This window comes from Leptonotus elevatus, chromosome 18 (assembly GCF_054856555.1).
Source record: "Leptonotus elevatus isolate MCC_2025b chromosome 18, RoL_Lele_1.0, whole genome shotgun sequence".
NCBI classification, from domain to species: domain Eukaryota; kingdom Metazoa; phylum Chordata; class Actinopteri; order Syngnathiformes; family Syngnathidae; genus Leptonotus; species Leptonotus elevatus.
Genome location: NC_141256.1, coordinates 12,254,198 through 12,276,604, shown reverse-complemented (window position 1 = coordinate 12,276,604; position 22,407 = coordinate 12,254,198). Strand labels below are relative to the sequence as shown.

At 41.7% G+C, this 22,407-nt stretch overlaps 3 protein-coding genes across 5 annotated transcripts; 2 read left to right on the top strand and 1 right to left on the bottom strand.

The window, feature by feature from the left end:
* The first annotated feature begins 579 nt into the window (after positions 1 to 579).
* ttbk2b (tau tubulin kinase 2b) lies at positions 580 to 8,776 on the top strand. 2 transcript variants are annotated; one of them, XM_086061540.1, is made up of 15 exons: positions 580 to 778; positions 1,159 to 1,275; positions 2,031 to 2,178; positions 2,589 to 2,662; positions 2,798 to 2,938; positions 3,031 to 3,135; positions 3,250 to 3,315; positions 3,983 to 4,075; positions 4,232 to 4,357; positions 4,469 to 4,620; positions 4,762 to 4,954; positions 5,047 to 5,258; positions 5,338 to 5,755; positions 6,709 to 7,361; positions 7,431 to 8,776. In XM_086061540.1, exons 2-15 carry the CDS (start codon positions 1,213 to 1,215, stop codon positions 7,762 to 7,764), a joined length of 2,778 nt encoding a protein of 925 aa, XP_085917666.1. In that variant the 5' UTR covers positions 580 to 778; positions 1,159 to 1,212; the 3' UTR covers positions 7,765 to 8,776. The 2 variants fall into 2 exon arrangements, with proteins under 2 accessions (XP_085917666.1, XP_085917667.1); XM_086061541.1 differs by lacking the exon at positions 580 to 778 and adding an exon at positions 787 to 1,073.
* Positions 8,777 to 8,828: 52 nt separating this feature from the next.
* On the bottom strand, positions 8,829 to 10,400 carry churc1 (churchill domain containing 1). Its single transcript, XM_086061542.1, has 4 exons — positions 10,215 to 10,400; positions 9,949 to 10,084; positions 9,714 to 9,784; positions 8,829 to 9,482 (listed from the first exon to the last, which is right to left on the bottom strand). Exons 1-4 carry the CDS (start codon positions 10,251 to 10,253, stop codon positions 9,390 to 9,392), a joined length of 339 nt encoding a protein of 112 aa, XP_085917668.1. The 5' UTR covers positions 10,254 to 10,400; the 3' UTR covers positions 8,829 to 9,389.
* Positions 10,401 to 10,580: 180 nt separating this feature from the next.
* LOC147158651 (zinc finger protein 106-like) lies at positions 10,581 to 22,389 on the top strand. Of its 2 annotated transcripts, XM_086061890.1 has the most exons (21): positions 10,581 to 10,706; positions 11,411 to 11,520; positions 11,639 to 11,700; positions 11,816 to 12,010; positions 12,082 to 12,966; positions 14,131 to 14,452; positions 15,409 to 15,469; positions 15,634 to 15,788; positions 15,874 to 15,934; positions 16,022 to 16,706; positions 16,786 to 16,838; positions 17,709 to 17,860; positions 18,714 to 18,848; positions 18,914 to 19,030; positions 19,652 to 19,843; positions 19,948 to 20,010; positions 20,585 to 20,704; positions 21,360 to 21,431; positions 21,507 to 21,578; positions 21,793 to 21,939; positions 22,013 to 22,389. In XM_086061890.1, exons 2-21 carry the CDS (start codon positions 11,413 to 11,415, stop codon positions 22,067 to 22,069), a joined length of 3,714 nt encoding a protein of 1,237 aa, XP_085918016.1. In that variant the 5' UTR covers positions 10,581 to 10,706; positions 11,411 to 11,412; the 3' UTR covers positions 22,070 to 22,389. The 2 variants fall into 2 exon arrangements, with proteins under 2 accessions (XP_085918016.1, XP_085918017.1); XM_086061891.1 differs by lacking the exon at positions 10,581 to 10,706 and having other exon boundaries at positions 11,425 to 11,520; positions 11,639 to 11,692; positions 22,013 to 22,388.
* Positions 22,390 to 22,407: the final 18 nt, after the last annotated feature.

The window sequence follows — 22,407 nt, the reverse complement described above, 5'->3', positions numbered from 1 at the left end:
TAAAAATATTCCATGGTATAAGTAAAGGGGGCAGTTGTAAAAATGTCTATTTTCACTTTAAAACTTTAAAGTATTATTGTTTTATTACAAAAAAAATACATTATTTATTTGTATCAATATCATTGACACATAGTGACAAGTAGAACAATTAAACAAGCTTAATAGCAGAAGGTACAGTTACAGTTAACCTGTGGTTCGATTCCTGTTGCCATTCGTACAATATTGTAATAATAACTTTATGATCAACTAAACAGGCCTGGGTTTCACACTCAGTACATTTGTGGGTAATATGAGACAAGCTCATTATTTCAGCATATAGTTTTTGCGACAATTTCGTTTGGTGGTGTGCTGCGAGAGGTTCAAAATGTCACCGAACATGCCTCTTCCCTCTTCAGTATTATTTCTGTAACATTTGTACGCTGTCATGACTCATGACTATGACGAATTACAAATATTCCACATGAATATCCACCTTTGACTGTGCAATTTCAGTTTGTATGAGTGAAAAAATGCCAACGTGATTGTGTTGTACTGGAGGTGGGGCAGGGGGAGATGGTTGCCATAGTGATCCTGCGGCTCATTCGGGAGCTTTTATGACGTCACCGTTGCCCCTGTAAGCGGCGGCTGTGGACATAATCGGCTGGCTAGCTTATTGGCTCACGTTTTGGATAATGTTCCCCATCGCCGTCCCTTCATCCGCAAGATAAAGGAACCGTAGGAATGACGTGGGCGTCAAGAAGTCGACCATGGACGCTCTGTCCCGGTGCAACCGAGCGAGGTAACGCGGGGAAGGAGTCGCGTTGGCTCGCTGCTTAGCCACCGCGGAGTAAACATGCTAGTTAGCATTCAGCACCGCCTCGTATATTTGCTGCCTTGCAGCTCCCCCATACCACGTTACCCTTTACTAAACCATACCTAACCCCTTTACTTGTCAATATTATGCTTCGGGCTCCGGTTAAAATCAGCTAAAGCTAGCTGCTAACCGCTAGCTAGCTCCCGATTTGAATGTCATGCACAATCAAGTTACCTTCTCCAAAAACGCACGTTAAAATACACGAATCGGTGATGTGAAGGTATTATTTTTCCATTTGTAACCTTACCTATCATCGCTCACAATGGCAGGCAGTGTGGTTTAAGGAGTGAATGAATTGTTTGCAGTGTTGGGTTGGTGCCACTGATGTCAGCTTGTGACTGCAGCAGAGAGCACTCACCATGAGTGGAGAGCATACAGACATCCTGTCAACGGCAGATGTGGTCAGAGACAGATGGAGAGTGGTAAGAGCTCACTAGAAGTACCCATTTCTTCTTATTTAAGCACAAGGTACACTTTAGGGCAGTGGTTTTCATTCAACTGGCGGGTCGTGGATGGCTAATAAAAAAACAATTATAGGCCATGTCAAAAGACACGACAAAAGAAGACTCTAACTTACCTGTATTTTCATTTTTGGCCCAGATTGGTTTCTATCTGAATGATCACTGCCATTGTGACTTTACAATAGGGCTGAACGATTTAGCAAATAATACTACAATACTAGTAGTGGTTCATTGTAATGTTGATTTGAATTTGATTAATTGTTCATCCCTATTGCAGTATAGCACAGCTCACTCGTCTGGATTTTGTTCTTTCCACATTCAATTACTATACAAATTTTGCTGGAGTGACTAATAAACGGCACTATTTGTCTCCTTTCCTTGGAGAACTTTTGGCTATCTGCCGAACTGCGCAAGAAGTACTGGTACTAAAAAGTGCATGGTTAAGTTTCATTTCGGACATTGAACTATCTTGGTACTTTTCTATTCAGTGCAAACTTATTTGCTTCCTTGTAAGAATGGATGAAGGCTAGGCCCGTCTGTCACTAAAACTGTGGTTGGTGTCAGAATGGGCCTCTGCCCAGAAAGTCGTTGCTACAATTATAGCATAAATTAGGAAGCTCAAGTCAAATATCCTGAATATAAAGAAAAGAGTCATTGCCCAGTTGCACCCCCACCAGTCACGACCGGTACCTGCCTCATGTGAAACTGCTCTGCAGGTGCGAAAGATAGGCGGAGGTGGCTTCGGGGAGGTCTACGAGGTCTTGGACCTCCTGAGCCAGGCCACCGTTGCCATGAAAGTGGAGTCTGCCACACACCCCAAACCCGTGCAGAGGACGGAGGCGGCCGTGTTGAGGAAGCTGCAGGGTGAGTTGATGCATTCGGTGTTTGTAGATGCAGTGTCGAGCGATTAAGGGGTTTGCCTCGTTGCACTTGCAGTACAGTATATAAATATAATGAATTTTGACTACTTAAGTATCAAATAAGTAGATTGTAGAAGGAATGTGCAAAAAAGATTGCGTGATAGAAATTGGAAGACACAAAGTCAACTGCTAATCATCGAATAGAAAAAAAGAACCGTGCAGTATTGCACAAGAGTGCCACAAATAATGTTAAAGGTTAGAAAATAACGCACATGAAGCAACTGTACCTTAGCTCTATGGAACATGTGATAACTGAATCAATAAGTAAATGCAATACTGTAAGGATATTGATTTACTAAAGAAATCCAAAATGCAACCGATAGTCCACATCTGTGTGTCGTTTTTTTTCAACAGGGAAAGAAAACGTGTGTCGCTTCGTCAGCGCTGGCAGAAATGAACGCTTCAACTATGTGGTGATGGAACTCCAGGTGGGCTTTCCACAAGGTTGATAGCTATGTGTTACGAAAGGCTTGAATATGAACAATTCACTGTACTTTTGTTTCAGAAAGTTTGAAATGTGAATAATGAATGTTAAACGTACTATATGTTGTAACTGTCCAAAGGGGAGGAACCTGGCAGATCTGCGGAGAAGCAGGGCCCGTGGCACGTTCTCAGTCTCGACGACTCTGCAGCTCGGCAAGCAGATTTTACTGGGCGTCGAAAACATCCACTCAGTAGGATTCCTGCACCGCGACATTAAACCAGTAAGATCGCACTTACTTGAAGTAGTTAATGTGTTTTTAGATGACAAATTTCACTTTGACAATTTATGAACTTTCTCTTACGCCATTCACAGGCTAACTTTGCAATGGGAAGACTAGCAAGTACCTGCAGGTGCTGCTACATGCTGGACTTCGGTTTGGCCCGACAGTACATGACCTCCAACCAGGAACTCCGTCCTGTAAGTACTGACTTGCCAGCCCACCTATCAAAATAAATGTCTAAAACTGAAAATCTTTCCACACAACAATGCACAAATGTGTCTCACATGTACCTGTGACTTTTCCTTTTCCAGCCTCGGTCTGTGGCCGGCTTCAGAGGAACTGTGCGATATGCTTCAATCAATACTCATAAAAACAAGGTGACTTGACATCCCAGTCACTTACTGCTGAATTGGGGGCACTTCCTGTTGATTTTGGGACACTTCCGCGTCACATCGTGTTGATTTTGGGGCTTTTCAGGGTCACTTCCTGTTGATTTTGGGGCACTTCCGGGGCACTTCCTGTTGACTTTGGTGCACTTCCTGTTGGACTTGATGTACTTAAGTTCCTGGTCTATTTCAGTTAATTTTGGGGTTCCTCCTGTTGTTTTTGGGGCACTTCTTTTTGATTTTGGGATACTGCCGCGTCACTTTCTGTTGATTTTGGGGCACTTCCGGGTAACGTCACGGTGATTTTGGGGCTTTTCTGGGTCACTTCCTGTTGTTTTGGGGACAATTCAGGTCACTTCCTATTGAATTTGGTGCACGTCCTGTTGGATTTGGTGTACTCTAGTCCCGGGTCACTTTCTGTTGATTTTGGGACACTTGCGGGTAACATCATGGTGATTTTGGGTCACTTCCGTGTCACTTCCTGTTAATTCGGGGTCACTTGCTGTTGTTTTTGGGACACTTCCTGTTGATTTTGTAACACTTCCGGGTTACTTCCTACCTGTTAAATTAGTAGTTTAGGAGAGTAAAAAAAACAACAATCTGAAATATTTCTGTATGCATTGTCTGTTTTCACTTTGTGTGTGATTTTTGACTGCAGGAAATTGGTCGTCATGACGATCTATGGTCCCTCTTCTACATGTTGGTTGAATTCACGTCTGGTCAGCTCCCATGGAGGAAATTTAAAGACAAGGTACAGTGCGTGATAATATGCTCCCTGGCCAAAATATTAGGTACTAAACATAAATGTGTAATATATCACTTTTGTAAAGGCAGAATTGTGTCCTGTCATTGCATGAATGTATAATGTGCGCTTAAGAGTCTCACGTGTATTTTTATCCTCCGACAGGAACAAGTAGGAAACCTAAAAGAAGCATACGACCACCGTCTCATGCTTAATCACTTACCGTCTGAGTTTAGCACATTCCTGGACCACATCCTCAGCCTGGACTACTACGCCAAACCAGACTACGAGGTTGGCGCTAAGCTCACGTTTGCATTATCATGTTTGCTCCCCTCCCGACTGCCAAAATGCTGACACGTGCGTTTCTCTTCCCCACCCCCCCCCCCCTCCCCCCTGTGACAGCTGCTGATGTCACTGTTTGACAGCGCTATGAAAAGCCACAATGTGCTGCACAACGATCCCTACGACTGGGAGAAAAGCGATTCGGAGGACACGCTGGCTGCGGCACCACCGACCGGCCAGGAGCTCACCCGCCTCACGCCAGCTCACATGGGGTACACGGCACAGTCATGCTGTTGTTATTCCTTCACCCTTTTCAGATTACATTTCCACCCTGTCAACTCTCAAGTGTGAAAAGTGCTTTGCAAATGAGCTCCAGGGTCACCTTCCCTCTCTCTCTCTCTCTCTCTCTAAAGCATGGCCAATGCATCAGTGCTGCCGGTGGAATTGCAGCGGGAGAACACAGAGGACGTCCTCATGCTCGGGGAACGCTTCAGCGATGCCGACAACTGCCCCCCTCCCCCCCCTGCGCCCGTTCCGGCGAGAGCTATATGGGATGAAATGGACCGCATTCAAACCCAGAAGCACGTTGAGCCAGTGATCAGGAAGGTTTGTTCATGTCTACACGAGCTGAATCAAAATGCATTCAGATGCTATTCAAATTTGAAGCATCCTTGTTACTTAATTTTTTTTCTCTCCAGGTTCTGACTGGGGAAGAGCATAGTCAGAACCAGTGCAACCAAAGCCCCGCTGGCTCCGCGCAGAGTTCTCCGAGGCGAGTCCGATCCGAGACCATGTACTTGGAACGGGCTGTGCCGCTGCTCCGGAAGATGCGTCAGAGTCAGAGCTTGGCGTTTGAAAGGAGACTCGCACCCGAACCCAAACCTACTCTTGAGCGCTTCCTTGAGTCCTGGTTCGTGCCTCAAACTTATTTTTAAACACCAAAAATGTTCAATCAAACCATATAATAAAAAGCGTTTTTTTAATTTCAGTCGGAACAAAACGCCTCCCATCCTTTCTCACATCGGGGAGAAAGTCTTGTCCGACGATCATTCCGGCACGGGTACGGCCGACCCAGAGGAAGGCGCAGTCAGCAGCGGTTTTGTCGCAGTCAACATCAGTCCTGTGGTGCAAGAGGGAGACTCGCAGGAGTGGGTGGTGCTGGAACTGGAGCAAGGCAGCAATTCCGCCGCCATCAAGCCTGCAGCAGAAGTCCAGCGCGAGGACAAAGCGCCGACGCCTAACGCGGCCAACGGCGAGAGCCACCCGCCGCATGAAGGCCCGGATGTCGTCATCAACCCTGTTCTGTCACACTGTTCTGTCGGGTCGTGGTTGCTTGGCCACAGGAGGCTGCCGGGGATGCTTGGGCAGATGCCCTCGGTCATCATGGGACGACCACATGTGGATCAGGTAGGAAGGATCAAGCGTCTTCTGCATGCTCATTTTCATGTGCGTAACAGAGATGCCACAAATTTCGCTTCACACTTTTACAATTACTTCATCAATGACAAAAAGATGCAGCCATATTTCTATGAGTTTAACATTTTTTCCCCCACTTTTATGTTAAGAGTAGGGGTGGGAAACTTTGAATGTGTCACGATTCGATTCCGATTTTTGGGTCTGCGATTCTATTCAGAATCTATTTTTGATTAACAATGATTTGATTGACAATGATTTTTGCTTCAATCTATAGATGTGCAAGGAATTGTAATGATCTACTCCAGTCTTACTCACTAATGCTAATTTGCGCGTTACTCGCGGCACAAGAAAGGCTCCACACTGCAAAAAAACAACTTTTATTGGAATAATTGGATTGTGACTGTTTCCTTCTACTCTCTAATGTGGCTCAAACTTAAAATTGTATTAGACCGCGTGGAACCACACTGCCCCTATGTGGCCAAGTTGGGTACAACACGAACAGCACTCCAAATAAAGGCACACACAGACAAAGGCTCAATATAAAATAATTTAAATAAAATCGATTTTGGGACATTTAAAATCGATTCTGAATCGTACTAAATCAGAATCGCGATTCTTATGAGAATCAAATATTTATTCTATTTTTTTGGCACACTCCTAGTTAAGAGTATGAAAACGTTCAAAAAATATTTAATTGTACATTTAGAACAGATATAAAATTTGCGATTAATCATTATTCATCACTATTGAAGTCACGCAATTAATGCGATTTTAAAATTGTAATCGCCAGACACCCCTAGTTAAAACTCACTACCATTGACTATAGATGTCAAAGATCCATTTTTGAATGAGTTAATATTCATTTAATAGTCCCTTACTTGGTACTCTTACTGTTTCTTCAATGTAATTTTTTCATTCCTTGGCCTAACCTGAGTTCTTTTCAGTCTTCCAGCTGCACGCCGCAGTCTCCTGTGCTCGAAAAGAGTGACACGATGCCTCTTGAGGCCCCGTCCAGCAAATCCGATGAACTCCCCGGACAAATCCAAAAGGTTGGCGGCAAGGCGGATTTAGCCCCATCATCGAGTCCGCTAAAAGGTTCGATGACGCCCCTGACAAAAGACCCGGAGACTGACTCTGGTCTACCCGACTGCTCATCGGACCTGAACCAGCAGCCTCAAGCGATGGGTTTGCTCCTCGCTTCCTTAAGGCCCAAAGACTCTCCCTGCTCGCCAAAACTGAGCCGCATCCCAATACGAGACTCTGGCACTCCTCCGGATTCCCCGGGCAGGAACCTGCAAAGGGATAGGAGAAACCGATGGAGCAGCCCCGTGCCCGGGTCGCCCACCCACTCCCCTTCTCCGTCGCTTTCCTGCGAAAACCTGCAGGTCACTCTCCCGCGGGAACGCCTCTCCTCGGAACGAGGCTCCAGGTCGGACTGCGGAGGGGAAGACCCTCTTTCTCTGTCCTCTTCGTCGGGTAGTAAAAGTAAGATCCCACGCCCCATGAGCGCCACCTTTGTTCCCGAGCAGCTCAGCGGCAGACTCGTGCCTCACCCACCACCCGGGAAACCGTCTACAGGTCCATGTGCCGACCACAGGTATGACACGACTTAACAAGGCTGGTGTTTTGTTTTCAAATCTACTCATACTGTCTTTTCTGTTTGGAGGCGGCGGCGGTTGCGAGTACGCGCAGACTCCCTGTCCAGTCTCAACCAGCTGGCGCAGGACCAGCACGTCAGCCCACCTCCGCCCCGCCCTTGCGGCTCTTCCGCCCTGCAGCGCTCAATGAGTTGCTCGCCGTCGCGCCAGGAGCCCCGCGACGGCAGGCCACCGCCCGCGGGACGCAGCCGCTCCCCGTCGAGCTTCTCCGGGTCATCGACGCCCCCCCCTCGACACGGCCCTTTGCAAGCCAGGTCGTCCGGGCAGAGTCCGTTGGTCCCCCAGTCCTTAGGAACTGGTTTAAACCAGGAGAGTAAAGGCTCAAGGAAACTGAAACGGTGATTAACAGAAAAGACTGTTTTGGATCGCATGTGTAAATACGGTGTGTGCTCAAGGGAACGTGTACTTTATGTAATGTAAGAAAAACATGTATTTATTTGCTACATTAGCTTAAATAACAATACCTTGAAACGCTGGAGTGATGATGTCCATACACTTCAGGAATGTTTGAAAATGGTTGCAACCGGGGTGCAAAGTTCAAAGTTAGCGCCCATGTTGCCTTTTTCATGGCAAATGCTCGAAATAATTGGATTTGCCGACATCCGGCGGCCATGTTAGTATAAGTTGGGAATTATTTGGATGAAGTTCCTCCTGAGGTTTCCCAAAATGGCTGACTCGGTGAAACATTTTCTTCTAACTTACCTGGGGCACAACTAAGTGACCTTTGCATGACATACTCCAAAAGATGATTTATTCGTCCAAAACGGAATTAGAAACAGATTTGCCCTGTGACAGGCCGATTCTGGTCCGTGGGCCATTTTTTTGACACCCCAAATCCAAAGAAACAAATAAGGCCCAATAATGGGGAATAAATGTTCTAATTTTGCACACTGGTTGCAACCCTAAAGCCAGCAGCATGTCAGTGAGTTTTGTCTATGTATAAAGGAAAGTCATCCATTTTGAGGTCATTACCATTGTGTGCAAGTACATCCATTTAGTAGAAGAATTTATGTCTCTAAAATGTAAATGCTGGAAAGGAAAAAAAGAAAACTAACAATCCCGATTTGAGCATAACAAAAAACAGTGGATTCTCCAAAGCTGAACCTCGGAAAAGTGGTTGGGAATTCTCCAAATGTTACTTTTAAAAATTGACTTCAGATTGTGTAAAACAGCAATATTGTTTTTGCCTCACCAATAACCTTGTCATCAATTTTACATGTCCAAATGTTATTTTTAAATGTGTTTTAATGTTGCCCAACATGCCATTTCTGCGCAATATGAGACAAAAATAAGAGGTGAGAATTGTATAAGTACATTCATTTGCTATAAAATCAGTGAATGTCACATAACTGCATCAGCATATTAGAATGTATTTATAAGCACACTTACACTTACTTATAGAGTCATTTACTTTTTATTTTATTTTTATTATTATTCATTTGTACAGCCAGCATATGTATCTGTATTTTTACCAAGTTGCTTTTGATCATGAAAATACATCTTGTCCACAAGCAAAAAAAAAAAGAAAAAAAGTTCCATTTCATTTTTGATGCATTTAAGTGCTACAGTAATGATCATTAAATTTAGCGAATAACACAACAGTGGGTTTAATGGCATCAGTGGCAAAACATCAAAACATCTGATGGTATTTCACCTCTAGACCAAATTGGTTGGTTGGCAAATGAGACATCGTATTAACACAAGTCAATATTTTTTTTATTTCATGTAAATTTATGAATGTTTATATACAGTGCAAGGGTCAAAAGATGGTTATAAAGGCGGGTGTATAGTTACAGAAATACTCTTACTTAAAAATGTATTACATATAAATACATAGATAACTTATCCAAATGATAGGCAACCTTGAAGTCAGCTGCATGTTTGTTTTCAGTTTTATGACATTGTTTATGTCAACCCAGTAAGAGTCTTGTAAATCTGCAGTATTTTTTTATTTGCAGTTATGAGTTCTAGAAGAGAGAGGCGGTCTGTCGGGGGTCGTCTGGCAACACGCTGATGGAGTCCTCTGCCTTTCCACACAGCATGCAAAGCATCGTATACTCCTAAATTATACAATATAAAAGCACATGAATGACAGTGACCGAAAACAAGCCCCGTAAATGGCATTGAGTATGATGATGTAACGTTTAAATTACAACAGTAATACATTTATTTCCTTTAAATGATTGTCCTCATGAGTCAGAAATTGGAGCTTACACAATCATTCACACGTGTTCAAAGTATTTGTTGGAAGGGTAAAAAACTACAATGTACATGAAATTAAACCCACATACCTGATATTCATCAACAACAGAGAAGGTATATTCATGTCTGGCGATAACATGGTCACAGTTTTTACAAACATCTAGAAGAAAAACAATATTTTGGTGAGAGGATTATAAAGGTGGAAATGTTTCAAATATCTTTATTATAAAAGTTTCTTGTTTATACATCAGCGAACATTGCTTTTTGCGATGGATTAAATGGACAGTAAAAGAACAAAGCATTCAATATATCAAAACGATTTACGGTCATAAGTGACAATCTCCTCTCCATCATCATCCTCTGTGTCTTTATTACAAATCAGGACGAAGTCCTTGTGATGACATTGGGCACAGCCCAGGTAGTTCATGAGATAGGAGCCATTCTCCAGACAAGTGCTTCCCTGAGCAGGGGGGAAAAACAAAAACGTTTAATGTAAGTTGTTATTGTAAACACCTGAATCAAGATGTGAGTGTCCATTACTGATCCGAAGCTGTTGCATCTGTATTTACAAAATCAGAATTTTAACGTACCCGGTCGGGGTATTCTTTTTGCACACAGCCGTTGCACATTTTTACTTGTAAAAAAAAATAAAAATAAAATAACGAGTAGTCTTCGTAAGGACTTGCGATTTCAAGCGGATGTTGAGGCAAAAGCACGTCTTCCGTAAATAAACACACCGCCTGCTAGCTTAGCATATCATGATATGGGAGGCGGGATAGAGGAAGTGATCATTTTACTTCCGGGTTGAAATTTCCGGATCAGTCCGTGCTACGAAAAAAAAACTAAACCTCACATTATCTCAGAATTCAAAATATACTTTTTTTAGTTTGAATTTATTTGAATGTGCATTTATTTAAATGTATTTTTGGAGGGGGGGGGGGGGGGTTGGCCGTTTTATCCGAGGGTGGGGCGATTAGGTGACGTCAACGAGCATGGCGGCTTCTGAGTAATCGCGCTCATGACCATGTGAACCTTCATGTAGAATTTCTGTTGATTGCTTTGATAAAAGATCAAATACTCCGGTAAGTGTAATCTTTTGAGTGCTTACATTGTTTGCCTGTACTTGCAGCTGTTTATTTTAGGCAAGTGCACTTCGACGGTTGTCGGCCGTTGAGTCCACATCTGGCGTATTAACACGTTGTTGATGTTGTTTAAGTTGTTGTGAATTATTGAATTTGAATCACATTGAGAATTTGGTTGTCGCGTAGCAGCAGCAGCAGAAATTCTCAAAGTGTCACCCACCATTCAGTCAGTCAATCAGCCAGTCAGGAATTTATATCGACTGAGACAGGATTACAGGCCTCCACGCGTGCTGGGCGTGTTTAATTCAAATGAATTACACGGGTGACATTTACAATATAAATTATATTTGTTCCATGGATTTGTATACTGTCTTCCCAAGGATCAATTCTCGTTGTTAGTCGAGTCCCCCATGGTCCTTCAGAATCAGCAGTGCACGCCTAAATTGGCCTCACAGTGCCAACTATCTGGACCTACAATAAAGTCAACCTTTGTCCATCTGCTGTTTGGTTGGTCAGAAGAACAAAATATGTTACAGGCAGGGTTTGACGAGCAAAACATTCTGGTAGCGATCAACAATCAATACATTTTAATAATCAGTATCACCACCAAAGTGGATGAGCTGTATTTTATTTAAACTGTTCATGTTTTTGGTACCAAATGCATAGTATCCCACCACTGCTTAATTTCATGGTTTCTTTTGCAGACATGGCAACATTTGCATCTCATCATGCCACGGGCAACCAGGTCCAGCCATATAAAAGGAGGCCTCCAAGTTATTTCTGCATTTTTTGTCATGAGTTGCTATTGAAAGAGGTAAGTTTAATTTTTTTTATTTTATATGTATATATATATATATATATATATATATATATATATATATACACACACACACTGAATATGTACTCAAAATATGTGTGTGTGTCACTTGTAGACAATGCACCGGCATGTTCATAATCTGAGGCACCACATAGCGCAGGAATCAGAGGTGGGCTAGTGAGTACCATTTAGTTGTAATTTAATACTTCTGCACGTCTGCTTTTGTACTTTGGAGAAATAATAAATCTTCCGGGTTGTTGAATCTTGCATCTTTTTTTTCTTTTTTCTACAGTATTCAAGGTCACGATTGCCATGCGTGTCAGGTGTCCTCCATGAGTATGAGCGAGTACACCCAACATATCACCGGCACTCAGCATAAAACCAATTTAGAGAGCCTGTGTCAGAGTAAAGTGAAATTCATATCGCTTTACAAGACTCTCACCCCTGAAGCGGCCGCGTTTGTCCGCCAGAAAAAAAGGGCGCAAAAGTACGAATTTAACTGACTTTTTTCTGTTTTCATTTAAGTACTCTGAACTAATGTGCCTGTTTACTTGACAGGAGAAAAAATTTACACAAGCTGATAAGGAAACAGATAGCATTTGAAGATGGCCAGAAGCAGGCCGGGAAACTGGCGCCTAGTGGAAAAGATGCCGGTCCGAATACATCTAAACAGCAGGTGCCGGGGCCTCCGCCAAAAAGCAACCACACTGCTCTCTTGCAAAACAAAGATAGCAATCAGCTTGCGGATCAGCACTTAACCGCTAAAAAGAAGGTCTCCCAACACAGCAGCCCAACACGCGGCGCCACGCAGCAGTCCTCGAAGGATCATTTGAGCAATTACCCGTACCGGCGTGAGGAGCTGGCCGACTTCACAAGTGATCGTCTCCCTACTCGCGGCAGCACGATCTTCACCCAGGATGAGCGCTGCGCGCCCTCTGAACCCAAGCGAAGCCTGACCGCTTCCGACTCGCAGCCCGAGCCCGCTCCCATCCAAGATACGGACGTCGGCGGCATGCTTCGGGAAATTAGACGAGCGCTGGATATGCGCGAGCCCTGCAAGGCGGATCGGGACGCCCGGAAGCAAAGCGATGAGGCGCCGGAGACCCTCGAAAGGAACGCGGCCACGCATGGAGACGAAGACGACGACGATGACGACGCCCCGGATGGTGGACACAATACCGCCCCGTGGTATAGCGTCACAGGTGAACCCAACACCCCCGGGTCCTCGACCGGCATCCAACCCGGTCAGCAGCTCGGCTCCATAACAAAAATTCGGATCGCTCACAAAGTAGCGGACGCTCAAATGTCAGGACAGGACGGTGTGAGAAAAAGAAGCCCGAAGCCGACTTCTATGACTCCCGCTTCAATCGAGTCGAAGAAAAACTGGAGGCTGATGTTCAGCGAGACCAAGAGCAGGCAGAAGATGAACGAAGGAACGCCCAGGTGAGAGCGTCGTCGTCGTATTCTGGGTTCATCGTTTTCAAATGTTTCATGCGACCTGTAGCTTGTACAAGCGAGAGGTAGGCAACAATGACAAGTTTGCTCACTTTTAAGTCGCCAATTACATGCAAACTCCTTATAAATGGGAGTCGGCACTCACTTGCCCCGTCTTAATTCATTCCAAATGCATTTCAGATGTTCTTGTGGGCTTTTCCTGACATGTTTATGCTTCCTAGCGGATTGCTCGTAGAGTTTGCGCTAACATTGAAAGGTATCGGGTTGGACAATTAATCAAATTCAAATTGACATCACAGTGTAGTAGAATTTTAATATCTATGGAATAAATTAGGGATATAGGCCCCTATTGGGCATTTTGAGGAATGTCGGTATCGGCCTTTTTAAAAAATCTGACGGCCGATATAAAGTAAATCAAAAAACATTTTTTATCTCAGGGAGCTATTTATTTAAATTCTCGGTTAACTTTATAAGAAATGCTACTGACCCTGGAAGCCTTCTGAACCATTCGTTTTGGTTCGCCATTTAAACAAAGCAATGTGAAACCTTAAGATTTCAGGCATTCATATTTACTGTAGCAAACTATAGCGAGCTATAGCATTTCCTTACTTAATTTTCCAATTAACTTTTTAAGACATACTAATAACTTTGGGAGATCCCTGAACGTTTTGTTAGAAATGTAAAAAGGATGTCAAGTGTCTAAGATATATAAAAAAAAAAAAAAAACTACATTTTGAAGTGTGAAAAATTGTTCAATAAAAATGCTTTAAGACATTACAACAGTCAAGATTGGCATTTGTATTGTAAAGAAAAATGACACCAAGAACTCCCCCCGCCCTTTTTAATTTTTTTAATTTTAATTTTTTACTGAAAATGAATATAGGCTTCAAATATGGGTTATCGGCATCCTTGACTACTAATAATCGCCATCGGTAAAAAAAAAACCCGATCTATCTCTAGAATAAATAGGAAAAAACCTGGAATGAGGTAAGTATGTCGAAGTTGGACTAGTTTGAATTCGTTGAGAAATGTAGAAAGTAATTGGAGGAAAAAACATGGAATCATAAAAAAAATACATCGTATCCTATCCTTGTAAAAGCTTTAAAGGAAAAAGTATTTTCCTTAACCATCATTTGTTGTCTTTGCTCTCAGGTTTGGAATTGACTTGGCGACCGCTCTAAATAACCAAACTCCATTTGACCTGGGAGTCAACGAGGACCTGATGCTCTCCGAAGGCTTCCACTGGGAGTCGCTCTCCAATGCACACACGGCCCCGCCTCCTTTCCTTCTGTCTCCTTCCCCACCTTGTCTCCTTTCTGCACCTCGTCCGCCTGCCAACGACACGACAGCGAGTCCCGGGGGGAGCCCGTCGACGTCACGGGTGCCGGACGACGGAGCGGCGTCAACGTCGGGAAAGGCGGAACCTGAGAATGAGAATAGTAGCGCCCATAAGAGGAAACCTCAACAACTACAAGTGAGTTTATTTTTAGAGGGAAAGTGGTGAACCTCTGTTTCTCCAGAAATGGTATCCAGAGATGTCCTGTTGATCCAGAATTTGTCCAGAAAGTTTTAGTTATACTTGGGGGGTGTCAAAATGAGTGCGTTCATTTTCAGTTAATTTAAAGTTCTTTTAACGCCACCATTTTTTTTTTTTAATGCACGATTAATGCCCCTTACTTGAAAAGCCTGTACTGGGGCATTTCGAGTCACAACGCAGCAGACACATCCACGTCAAAATTGAGCAGTTATAAGTTTAATAATAATGCATATATTTGTGGAGACTGGGGCTAAGTTGTATTTTACAATTTAAAAAATGTGCAGAATTTCACATTTAAAGATTATATGGCTCTTAATATGAAAAAAAAATGCACTGAGCTGTCACCAACGTCTTACAAATGCAATTATGCCATCCAGTGGCTGAAAAAATTACCAACACAAATCATTATCACACTCGTTCATCTTTTTAATTTTAACTACATTTTATGAATTATTATAAAATGACTGCATCAATGACAAAAAGATGCAAAATGTCCCCCCACTTTTATGTTAACAAGAGTATGAAAACTTTGAAAAAAATATTTTAATTCGTTAACTATTGAAGTTATGCGATTAATTACGATTACAAATTGTAATTGCCTGATGCCCCGAATTTTTAATATATATATATTTTTTTAATTAATTTATGGCAGTGAATGAGTTAACTCATTCACTGCCATAAAGTTTTCATACTCTTGTTAACAAGAGTATGAAAACTTTGAAAAAATATTTGATTGTACGTTTGGAACAGATATAAAATTTGCAATTAATCGTGAGTTAACTATTGAAGTCGTGCGATTAATTACGATTAAAAAATAATAATCGCCTGAGATACTCCATTTGACTTTGGAGGCTGCACTTTGCATTGACGAAAACTTCTGTTTGTTTCTGCAGGAAAATGGCGTCCCTGAAATGGAGGCTGTTGTAAAAAGGAGGAAAATTAAATTAAACAATGGTAATCTTTCATGCACTAGAAGAGTGGTTCTTAACCTGGTTGGAGGTATCGAACACCACCAGTCAAACCCAGGTTAAGAACCACTGTACTACAACTATTAGCAATCCCATAGCTCCCATGCTAAAATGCTAATGCTAAAACTCCCCTTTTCCCACTGTTTGTAGACAAGGAACCGATGGACAAGCTTTTGACGGTGTCACTCAGGGAAGAAGAGCTGAGTCAATCGCTGCAGAACGTGGACAAGTCTCTGGTCCTGGCCCGCAATGTTTTACAGGCGGCCTACACGGAAGTACAAAGACTCACGTTGTTACGGCGGCAGGTACCACAATGAACAACAACGAAACGTGTCGACTTACGAATCGCGTGAGAGTTTGCGATGCCTTTACTCGTTTCTGCCATTTTAGTGCACTACGGAGGTGGACAGCCTGAGAGCCGAGCGTATTGAGATACTAAAGAACATGCAAGGTTTGATAGTAAAAAAAAAAAAAAGGGCGGGGCTATAACATTGAGCATATTGACCATATTTGGACCTCGTTCTGATTGTTTTTCCAGAAGTGTATGCCGCAAACTCTAATATGGAAAAGGATCCGACGACGTCAGCAGCAGCATCTGCCGATCTCATTCAACCGAGTTTATCCTCCAGGTCTTCCCCTAACACCCGCCAAAGCCCCGGGCCGACGCCTTCCACCAGCCAGCCTCACCCGACCTCGCTGGCTACAACTCCCACGATGATCAAACAAGAAGCCGCGATCCCGCCGCCCTCCAGACAGCCCAGTCCACAAGTCCGAACGCTGTCCTCGCCTCGCCCGCCTCCGAGTTGTACCGCGCCAGCGGAGGGTTCAAATCCATCCGATCCAGCGAGTTCGCTCGGTGCGCAGCAGGAGCGAGAGAAACGAGTCTGCGCGAAAAAGCAAATTGAAAGCTTTTCAAAAAAGAACATTCGCATTGATGCAAAAGTTGAGGCGATTGAAGAAGATCTCTCGATGGAAGCTGTAACAGGAAATGAGGCGAAGCCTCTCGTTAGAGGAGGTATAAACACGTCTGCTGATGAGGATGCCGACTTGGTGGAGGTGATGGGGCCCAAATCGGTGGTCATCAACATCGATGAGTCCGAAAACGAGGATTCTCCTGACACGCCATCGAAGGAGCCAAGTCCGCAAGAGGTCCCTCCGAAAGGTGCCGGCGTGGACTGCAGCACTTCAAGCACGCAGACGAGTCAGCCGAACCCTTTTAAGATGTGAGCTTGCCGTTTTCAAATTCATATATTTAGTGCTTAACTATTCCGTTTTGAAACGTCCTCTTTACTTTTTGCTTAGGAAAACTGCGTCAATCAGCGTTGAGTTTGAAAGGGAAGCCGCTTCTCCACCAGGTGGGTAGCACGTTTTTTTATTTAAAAGTAAGGTTGTTTGATTTAGATTTTTTTTGTATGGTAGTATAACAATAACAATGATACACTTTATTAGACTCAAAAGGTCCAGGTAAAAGCAAAAAAAAAAATATTTATTTTTGTTTTTATTTTCACTTTCACTGCCATTGACGGCTATAGGCGTCAAAAATTCATTTGAACTATTTCTATTAGTTTACCATATTTTCCACTTTTGTTGACAAGAGTATGAAAGCCTAGAATTTTTTTTATTGTACATTTAGAACAGATATTACATTTGTGATTAATCGTGAGTTAACTATTGAAGTCATGCGATTAATTGTAATTAAAAAATTAGGAGCGTCGGGCAATTAAAATCATAATTAATTGCATGACTTACGAGTTAACTCACGATTAATTTCCCACTTTTGTTAACAAGAGTATAAAAACCTAGAAAAAAATATTGTACATTTAGAACAGATATCAAATTTGTGATTAATCATGAGTTAACTAGTGAAGTCATGCGATTAATTTCAATAAACAAATTAATCGCCTGACGCAATAAAAAAAAAGATTGTTAAAAATTAGGGGCGTCAGGCGATTACAATTTTTAATCGTACTCAATCGCATGACAAATTTTATATCTGTTCTAAATGTACAATATTTTTTTCTAGGTTTTTATACTCTTGTTAACAAAAGTGGGGAAAATGTTAAACTAATAGAAATAGTTCAAATGAATTTTTTACGTCTATGGCAGTGAATGAGTTAATTTTAGGTATTTTTCGTTCACTATAATACCAATGAAGGTCCGCTATGAATTAATTTGGCGCCCCATACACTAAAAATTCTCTTAACAGTGCTTGAATTTTATTTCAGAGGCTGTTCAGGTGATTGGAGAGCAGGAGGAGGAGGAGCCAGCCCTGGGAGCCTTCTCGAGCCACACGGGCCCCGTTCACGGCCTGCAAGTCCACGAAGGCTTCTTGTACACGTGCTCAGGCGACAACACGGCGCGGGCTTACAGTTTGGCAGTACGGAAGTATTCATGGATAGATATCAGATTTTATTTTATTTTTTTTACGTGGCGCATATTAAATTGTCTCAGCAGCAATATTCATGCATGAATATTTGTGTTAACTCATTCACGCACAGCCATTTTCACTGAAGCAGCCCCCTTCGCTCCTGGCTGTTTTACTGGATTTTGACTGATTTTGCAAGGCCCGCAGAATATTGCTATAAAAACATGGAAGCTACCAAAAGAAAGATTATCTTCTTTCATCAGGAAAAATAAAAGAATTATATTTCTATCCGTTTCCGTTTTGCAGCAATTATCATTAGAATATAGCTAATTATTATTCACAAATCTATCTCGAATTGTGAGTCAATGAGCTTTTTTTTCAACATGGCCCTGGTTGATATATTTTGCTCTGCTGCCACCTGCTGGCCGTTTTTTGTAATAACTACCATTGCTTTAAGCGACCTCTTCAGGTCAGAGGCTGCATCAAAGCCTTGTTTGCTCTAGCATAAAAAACATATAAATACGTTTTTGGGACCATGGCAATGTTTAAAATAGAACATTTGATATGTTTTTGGGAGCAAATGAGTTGATAATGTTGTGCAACTAATAACAGGGTAACATGACTTAAATAGTTAACTCACGATTAACCACAAATTTTATATCTGTTCTAAATGTGCAATAACAAATTTTCTAGGTTTTCATACTCTTGTTAACAAAAGTAGAAAACAATTTTAAACTAATAGAAAAATGTAAATGATTTTTTTGACGGTTATAACCATCAATGGCAGTAAATGAGTTAAGTAATAAATGTATCGTCCATGGCGGGAAGTGTAAAATGACTAATGATTCAAATTCCCCTCCGACAGACCCGCGAATGCCAAGGAGTGTTTAAGGGGCACACCAACAAAATCAACTGTCTGCTGGTCTCCTCCTCCCCAAACATGCCAGTCAGACTCTACACCGGCTCCAGTGACCAGTCTGTTCGCGTCTACAGCATCAAGGTACAAAACGTCAGGAAATGCAAATCAACATTTATTTCAAAATGCTGTTTTTCTCTTGCCGCCAGTCTAAAAAGTGTGTGGAGACCATCTCACTTCCTGACCGAGTCCTGTGTTTGCACATTGCGTGGAACACTTTGTATGTTGGCCTTGCCAATGGATCCGTGGCCACCCATGATGTAAAGGTAAACTTTAGAATTATGAGTTAAGTGCAGAATGACAATACCTCCATGAATATTTAAATTTAAATTTTTGCACACATAATCTTTAACTCATTAACTTCCATTGACGGCTATAAACGTCAAAAATTCATTTTAACTATTTGTATGATTTTTTTTTATTGTACATTTTGCTTTGTACATAAAATGTATCGCAAGTTAACTAGTGAAGTCATGCGATTAAGTACAATTAAAAACTTTAATCGCCTGACGCCCCAAATTTTTAATAATCTTTTCTTCTTTTTTTTAATTCATTCGCTGCCATTAATTGCTATAAACGTCAAATTCATTTGAACTAATTTCTATTAGTTTAACAATTTTCTACTTGTTAACAAGAGTATTAAAAAACCTAGAATTTTTTGATTGTACATTTAGAACATATAGAATTTGTGATTAATCGTGATTTGTGATTAAATTAGTGAAGTCATGGGATTAATTACAATTAAAAACATTTAATCTCCTCTTGCCCCTAATTTTTAAAAATCTTTTTTTATTGTTATGAATTTATGCTTTTATGAATTTATGGCAGTGGAAAAAAAAAAGCACATTGCATATTTTTTCGAACAATGTCAACCTTCCTGAATCTAGACTTTAAAACCTCTGGACGTGTTCGAGTGCCACGGTCCCCGAGGGGTAAGCTGCCTCGGCACGTCGCAGGAAGGCGCCCGCCGGGTGCTGCTGGTCGGCTCCTACGACAGCACCATCAGCGTGCGGGACGCCAGGAACGGGTTGCTGCTGCGCTCGCTGGAAGGCCACACCAAGACTGTGCTCTGTATGAAGGTGAGGGGACGGATTGCTGAGAATGATCCATGCCCCCCGCTTGGCCTTATCAAAGGTCACTTTGGGCAAGAGGACTTGGCTTATTTATGTTTGGGTTCTGCCAGGTGGTGAAGGAAATGGTGTTCAGCGGCTCCAGTGACACGTCTATTCATGCTCACAACATTCATGTAAGTGGAGTTGATTTTGTTAAATTATTATTATTAACTCTTTCACTGCCATCGACGGCTATAGACGTCAAAAATGTATTTTAACTATTTCTATTAGTTAACATTTTTTCCCACTTTTGTTAAGAGTATTAAAACCTAGAATGTTTTTTTTTATTGTACATTTAGAACAGATAATTAATAATAATAATAATATATATATATTTTTTTTAAGAAAAGATTATTAAAAATGTTTAAAAAAAATTGTACTTCTTTTTTTAAGCGAAGAAAAGATTATTTAAAATTAGGGGCGTCAGGCGATTAAATTTTTCCGTAATTAATCGCATGACTTCACTAGTTAACTCACGATTAATCACAAATTGTATATCTGTTCTAAATGTACAATAATTTTTTTCTAGGTTTTCATACCACGGTTAACAAAAGTGGAAAAAATGTTAAACTAATAGAAATAGTTCAAATAAATGTTGACGTCTATAGGCGTCAATGGCAGTGAATGAGTTAAAAATCAATGTTTTCACATAATAGGGAGCTATGCTCGTCAACTGTCCTTTCATGTCTCTCTTTTCTGTCCATGTAGACGGGTCAGTTGATGCAGATCTTCAAGGGTCACGGTCACGCCGTCACCTCAATCGTCATCTTAGGGAACGTGATGGTGACCAGCTGCCTGGACAAGCTGGTTCGAGTTTACGAACTCAAGGTAGGTTGCTCTGCAATACAGATGTCTTGACGTGAATTTATGTTTTTTTCTTTTAAGCCGTGTAGTCTACGTTGCCATTATGAATTTCATATATTTTTAAATATTGACGTTGTGTTAATTCCAAAAGATGAAAACTGTGCTAGAGCTGATATTTTTGACGAGCCTCATGGAGGTGAAGATGGTTTGTTTGTCTTGAAGAATTTCAAATTTTATGTAACTTTCATTTTAGGGGTGTCAGGCAAATAAAATTTGCAATAAAACCTAATAATGTAATAATTTCACCAATAAGGTAATAAAAAAATCCTGGCTGATATCGTAGTAACATTTTACCTTGTTACATCATCAGATTGTAACCCAGAAGTCGTTGCAACAAAGCAGCTCTAATCAAGTGGGCGGAGCTTCATTTGATTAACTCTCTGCAGAGTCGGTTTAACACTAAATAAGTTAACTATCAAATAACTCCCAACAATGACCTCCATTTAAATCAGACAATGTTAAAAATACACTTTGGGTGATTGATATCAACGTTAAAACATTGAACACCAAAATTACAATATTTTTTGTGAACGTACATAACAGTGTTAAGATTTTTGGAGTTTAGGCCGAAAATGGTGTGCACGCATCTTACCTGTCAATTTTGTTTGTAACTTTCTAGACCCACGACCGCTTGCAGGTGTACGGCGGTCACAATGACATGGTGATGTGCATGGCCGTCCACAAGAGCGTGGTAAGCGGACTTTAAAGACGGCCGATTCCCGGTTTCGCCATCGTTTAGTTTCACCGTCTCGCTCGCTTCATGCAGATCTACACGGGTTGTTACGACGGACGCGTTCAAGCTGTCAAACTCAACCTGATGAAGAATTACCGCTGTTGGGTAAGAAAGAAAAACCTTTAGAACCTTTCTTAAACCTCTTTTGGACTCAATCGTGTTTTGGACTAAAAGAGAAACTCGCAAAATTTGGAGGTACACGCTTTTTATTGGACAACAATATCAAAAAGTGTGGCCAGGCAGGAAAAGCCATCTTACCCAAAAAAAAATAAAAAATCTAAATGATGATTCTCCTCCATTATTTGTGTGTACACGGCAGTGGCAAAATTGCTGTCTGATTTTCGGCATGACTGAGCACCTGGTCCAGCACCTCGTCAGGGTCCACACCAATCCCAATCTGGAGACGATCACTTGTCGCTGGAAAGGATGCCGAGCATTTTTTGCCACGCAGCAGGCAGTGAAGGAGGTAATTTAACATCCCAGGGGTAACGATCATCGTGTAACGAATCCATTCATATTGTGGGTTGTCATATGTGCAGGAGTTCCCCGATCATATGCAGACTCATGTGGATGTGGAAAATAAGGTGGAGTCATGAGGAAAGGTGCGCCGATGCCGTTTTCTTTTTTCACTTCATTTTTCTATTTCCATACATTTTACATGTTATTTCAGATTTTCAATGAAGAAACATGTTGATTTTATTTTTATTTTATTTTATTTTTATTTTTTTTGCATTTGCTTCTTCTGTGATTTGGGCAAAATCTGTCGGTTTTTGTTTTTCTTCTTGTTAATCATCACGTTCACCAGAAAGTGTTCAAATAATAAGTGTATTATTGTGTGAAATTAACATGTACAGAAAGACGAGCTCATTTTTGGAAATAAAAACCGAACAAAAATAAAATGGTTCTAGTACAGCATTATTAAACAGCAAAATGA

Excerpts from the sequence above, each read along its gene's own strand:
- churc1 (XM_086061542.1), bottom strand. The coding sequence starts at position 10,253 with ATGTGCAACGGCTGTGTGCAAAAAGAATACCCCGACCGG. Across the intron at positions 9,785-9,948 it reads GGAGATTGTCACTTATGACC|ATGTTTGTAAAAACTGTGAC; the intron begins GTAAATCGTTTT and ends TTTTTCTTCTAG. Across the intron at positions 9,483-9,713 it reads CTGTTGTTGATGAATATCAG|GAGTATACGATGCTTTGCAT; the intron begins GTATGTGGGTTT and ends TGTATAATTTAG.
- LOC147158651 (XM_086061890.1), top strand. The coding sequence starts at position 11,413 with ATGGCAACATTTGCATCTCATCATGCCACGGGCAACCAGGTCCAGCCA. Across the intron at positions 12,011-12,081 it reads CAGAAAAAAAGGGCGCAAAA|GAGAAAAAATTTACACAAGC; the intron begins GTACGAATTTAA and ends TTTACTTGACAG. Across the intron at positions 20,011-20,584 it reads TTCATGCTCACAACATTCAT|ACGGGTCAGTTGATGCAGAT; the intron begins GTAAGTGGAGTT and ends CTGTCCATGTAG.
- ttbk2b (XM_086061540.1), top strand. The coding sequence starts at position 1,213 with ATGAGTGGAGAGCATACAGACATCCTGTCAACGGCAGATGTGGTCAGA. Across the intron at positions 4,076-4,231 it reads GGAGGAAATTTAAAGACAAG|GAACAAGTAGGAAACCTAAA; the intron begins GTACAGTGCGTG and ends ATCCTCCGACAG. Across the intron at positions 4,955-5,046 it reads TTGAGCCAGTGATCAGGAAG|GTTCTGACTGGGGAAGAGCA; the intron begins GTTTGTTCATGT and ends TTTTCTCTCCAG.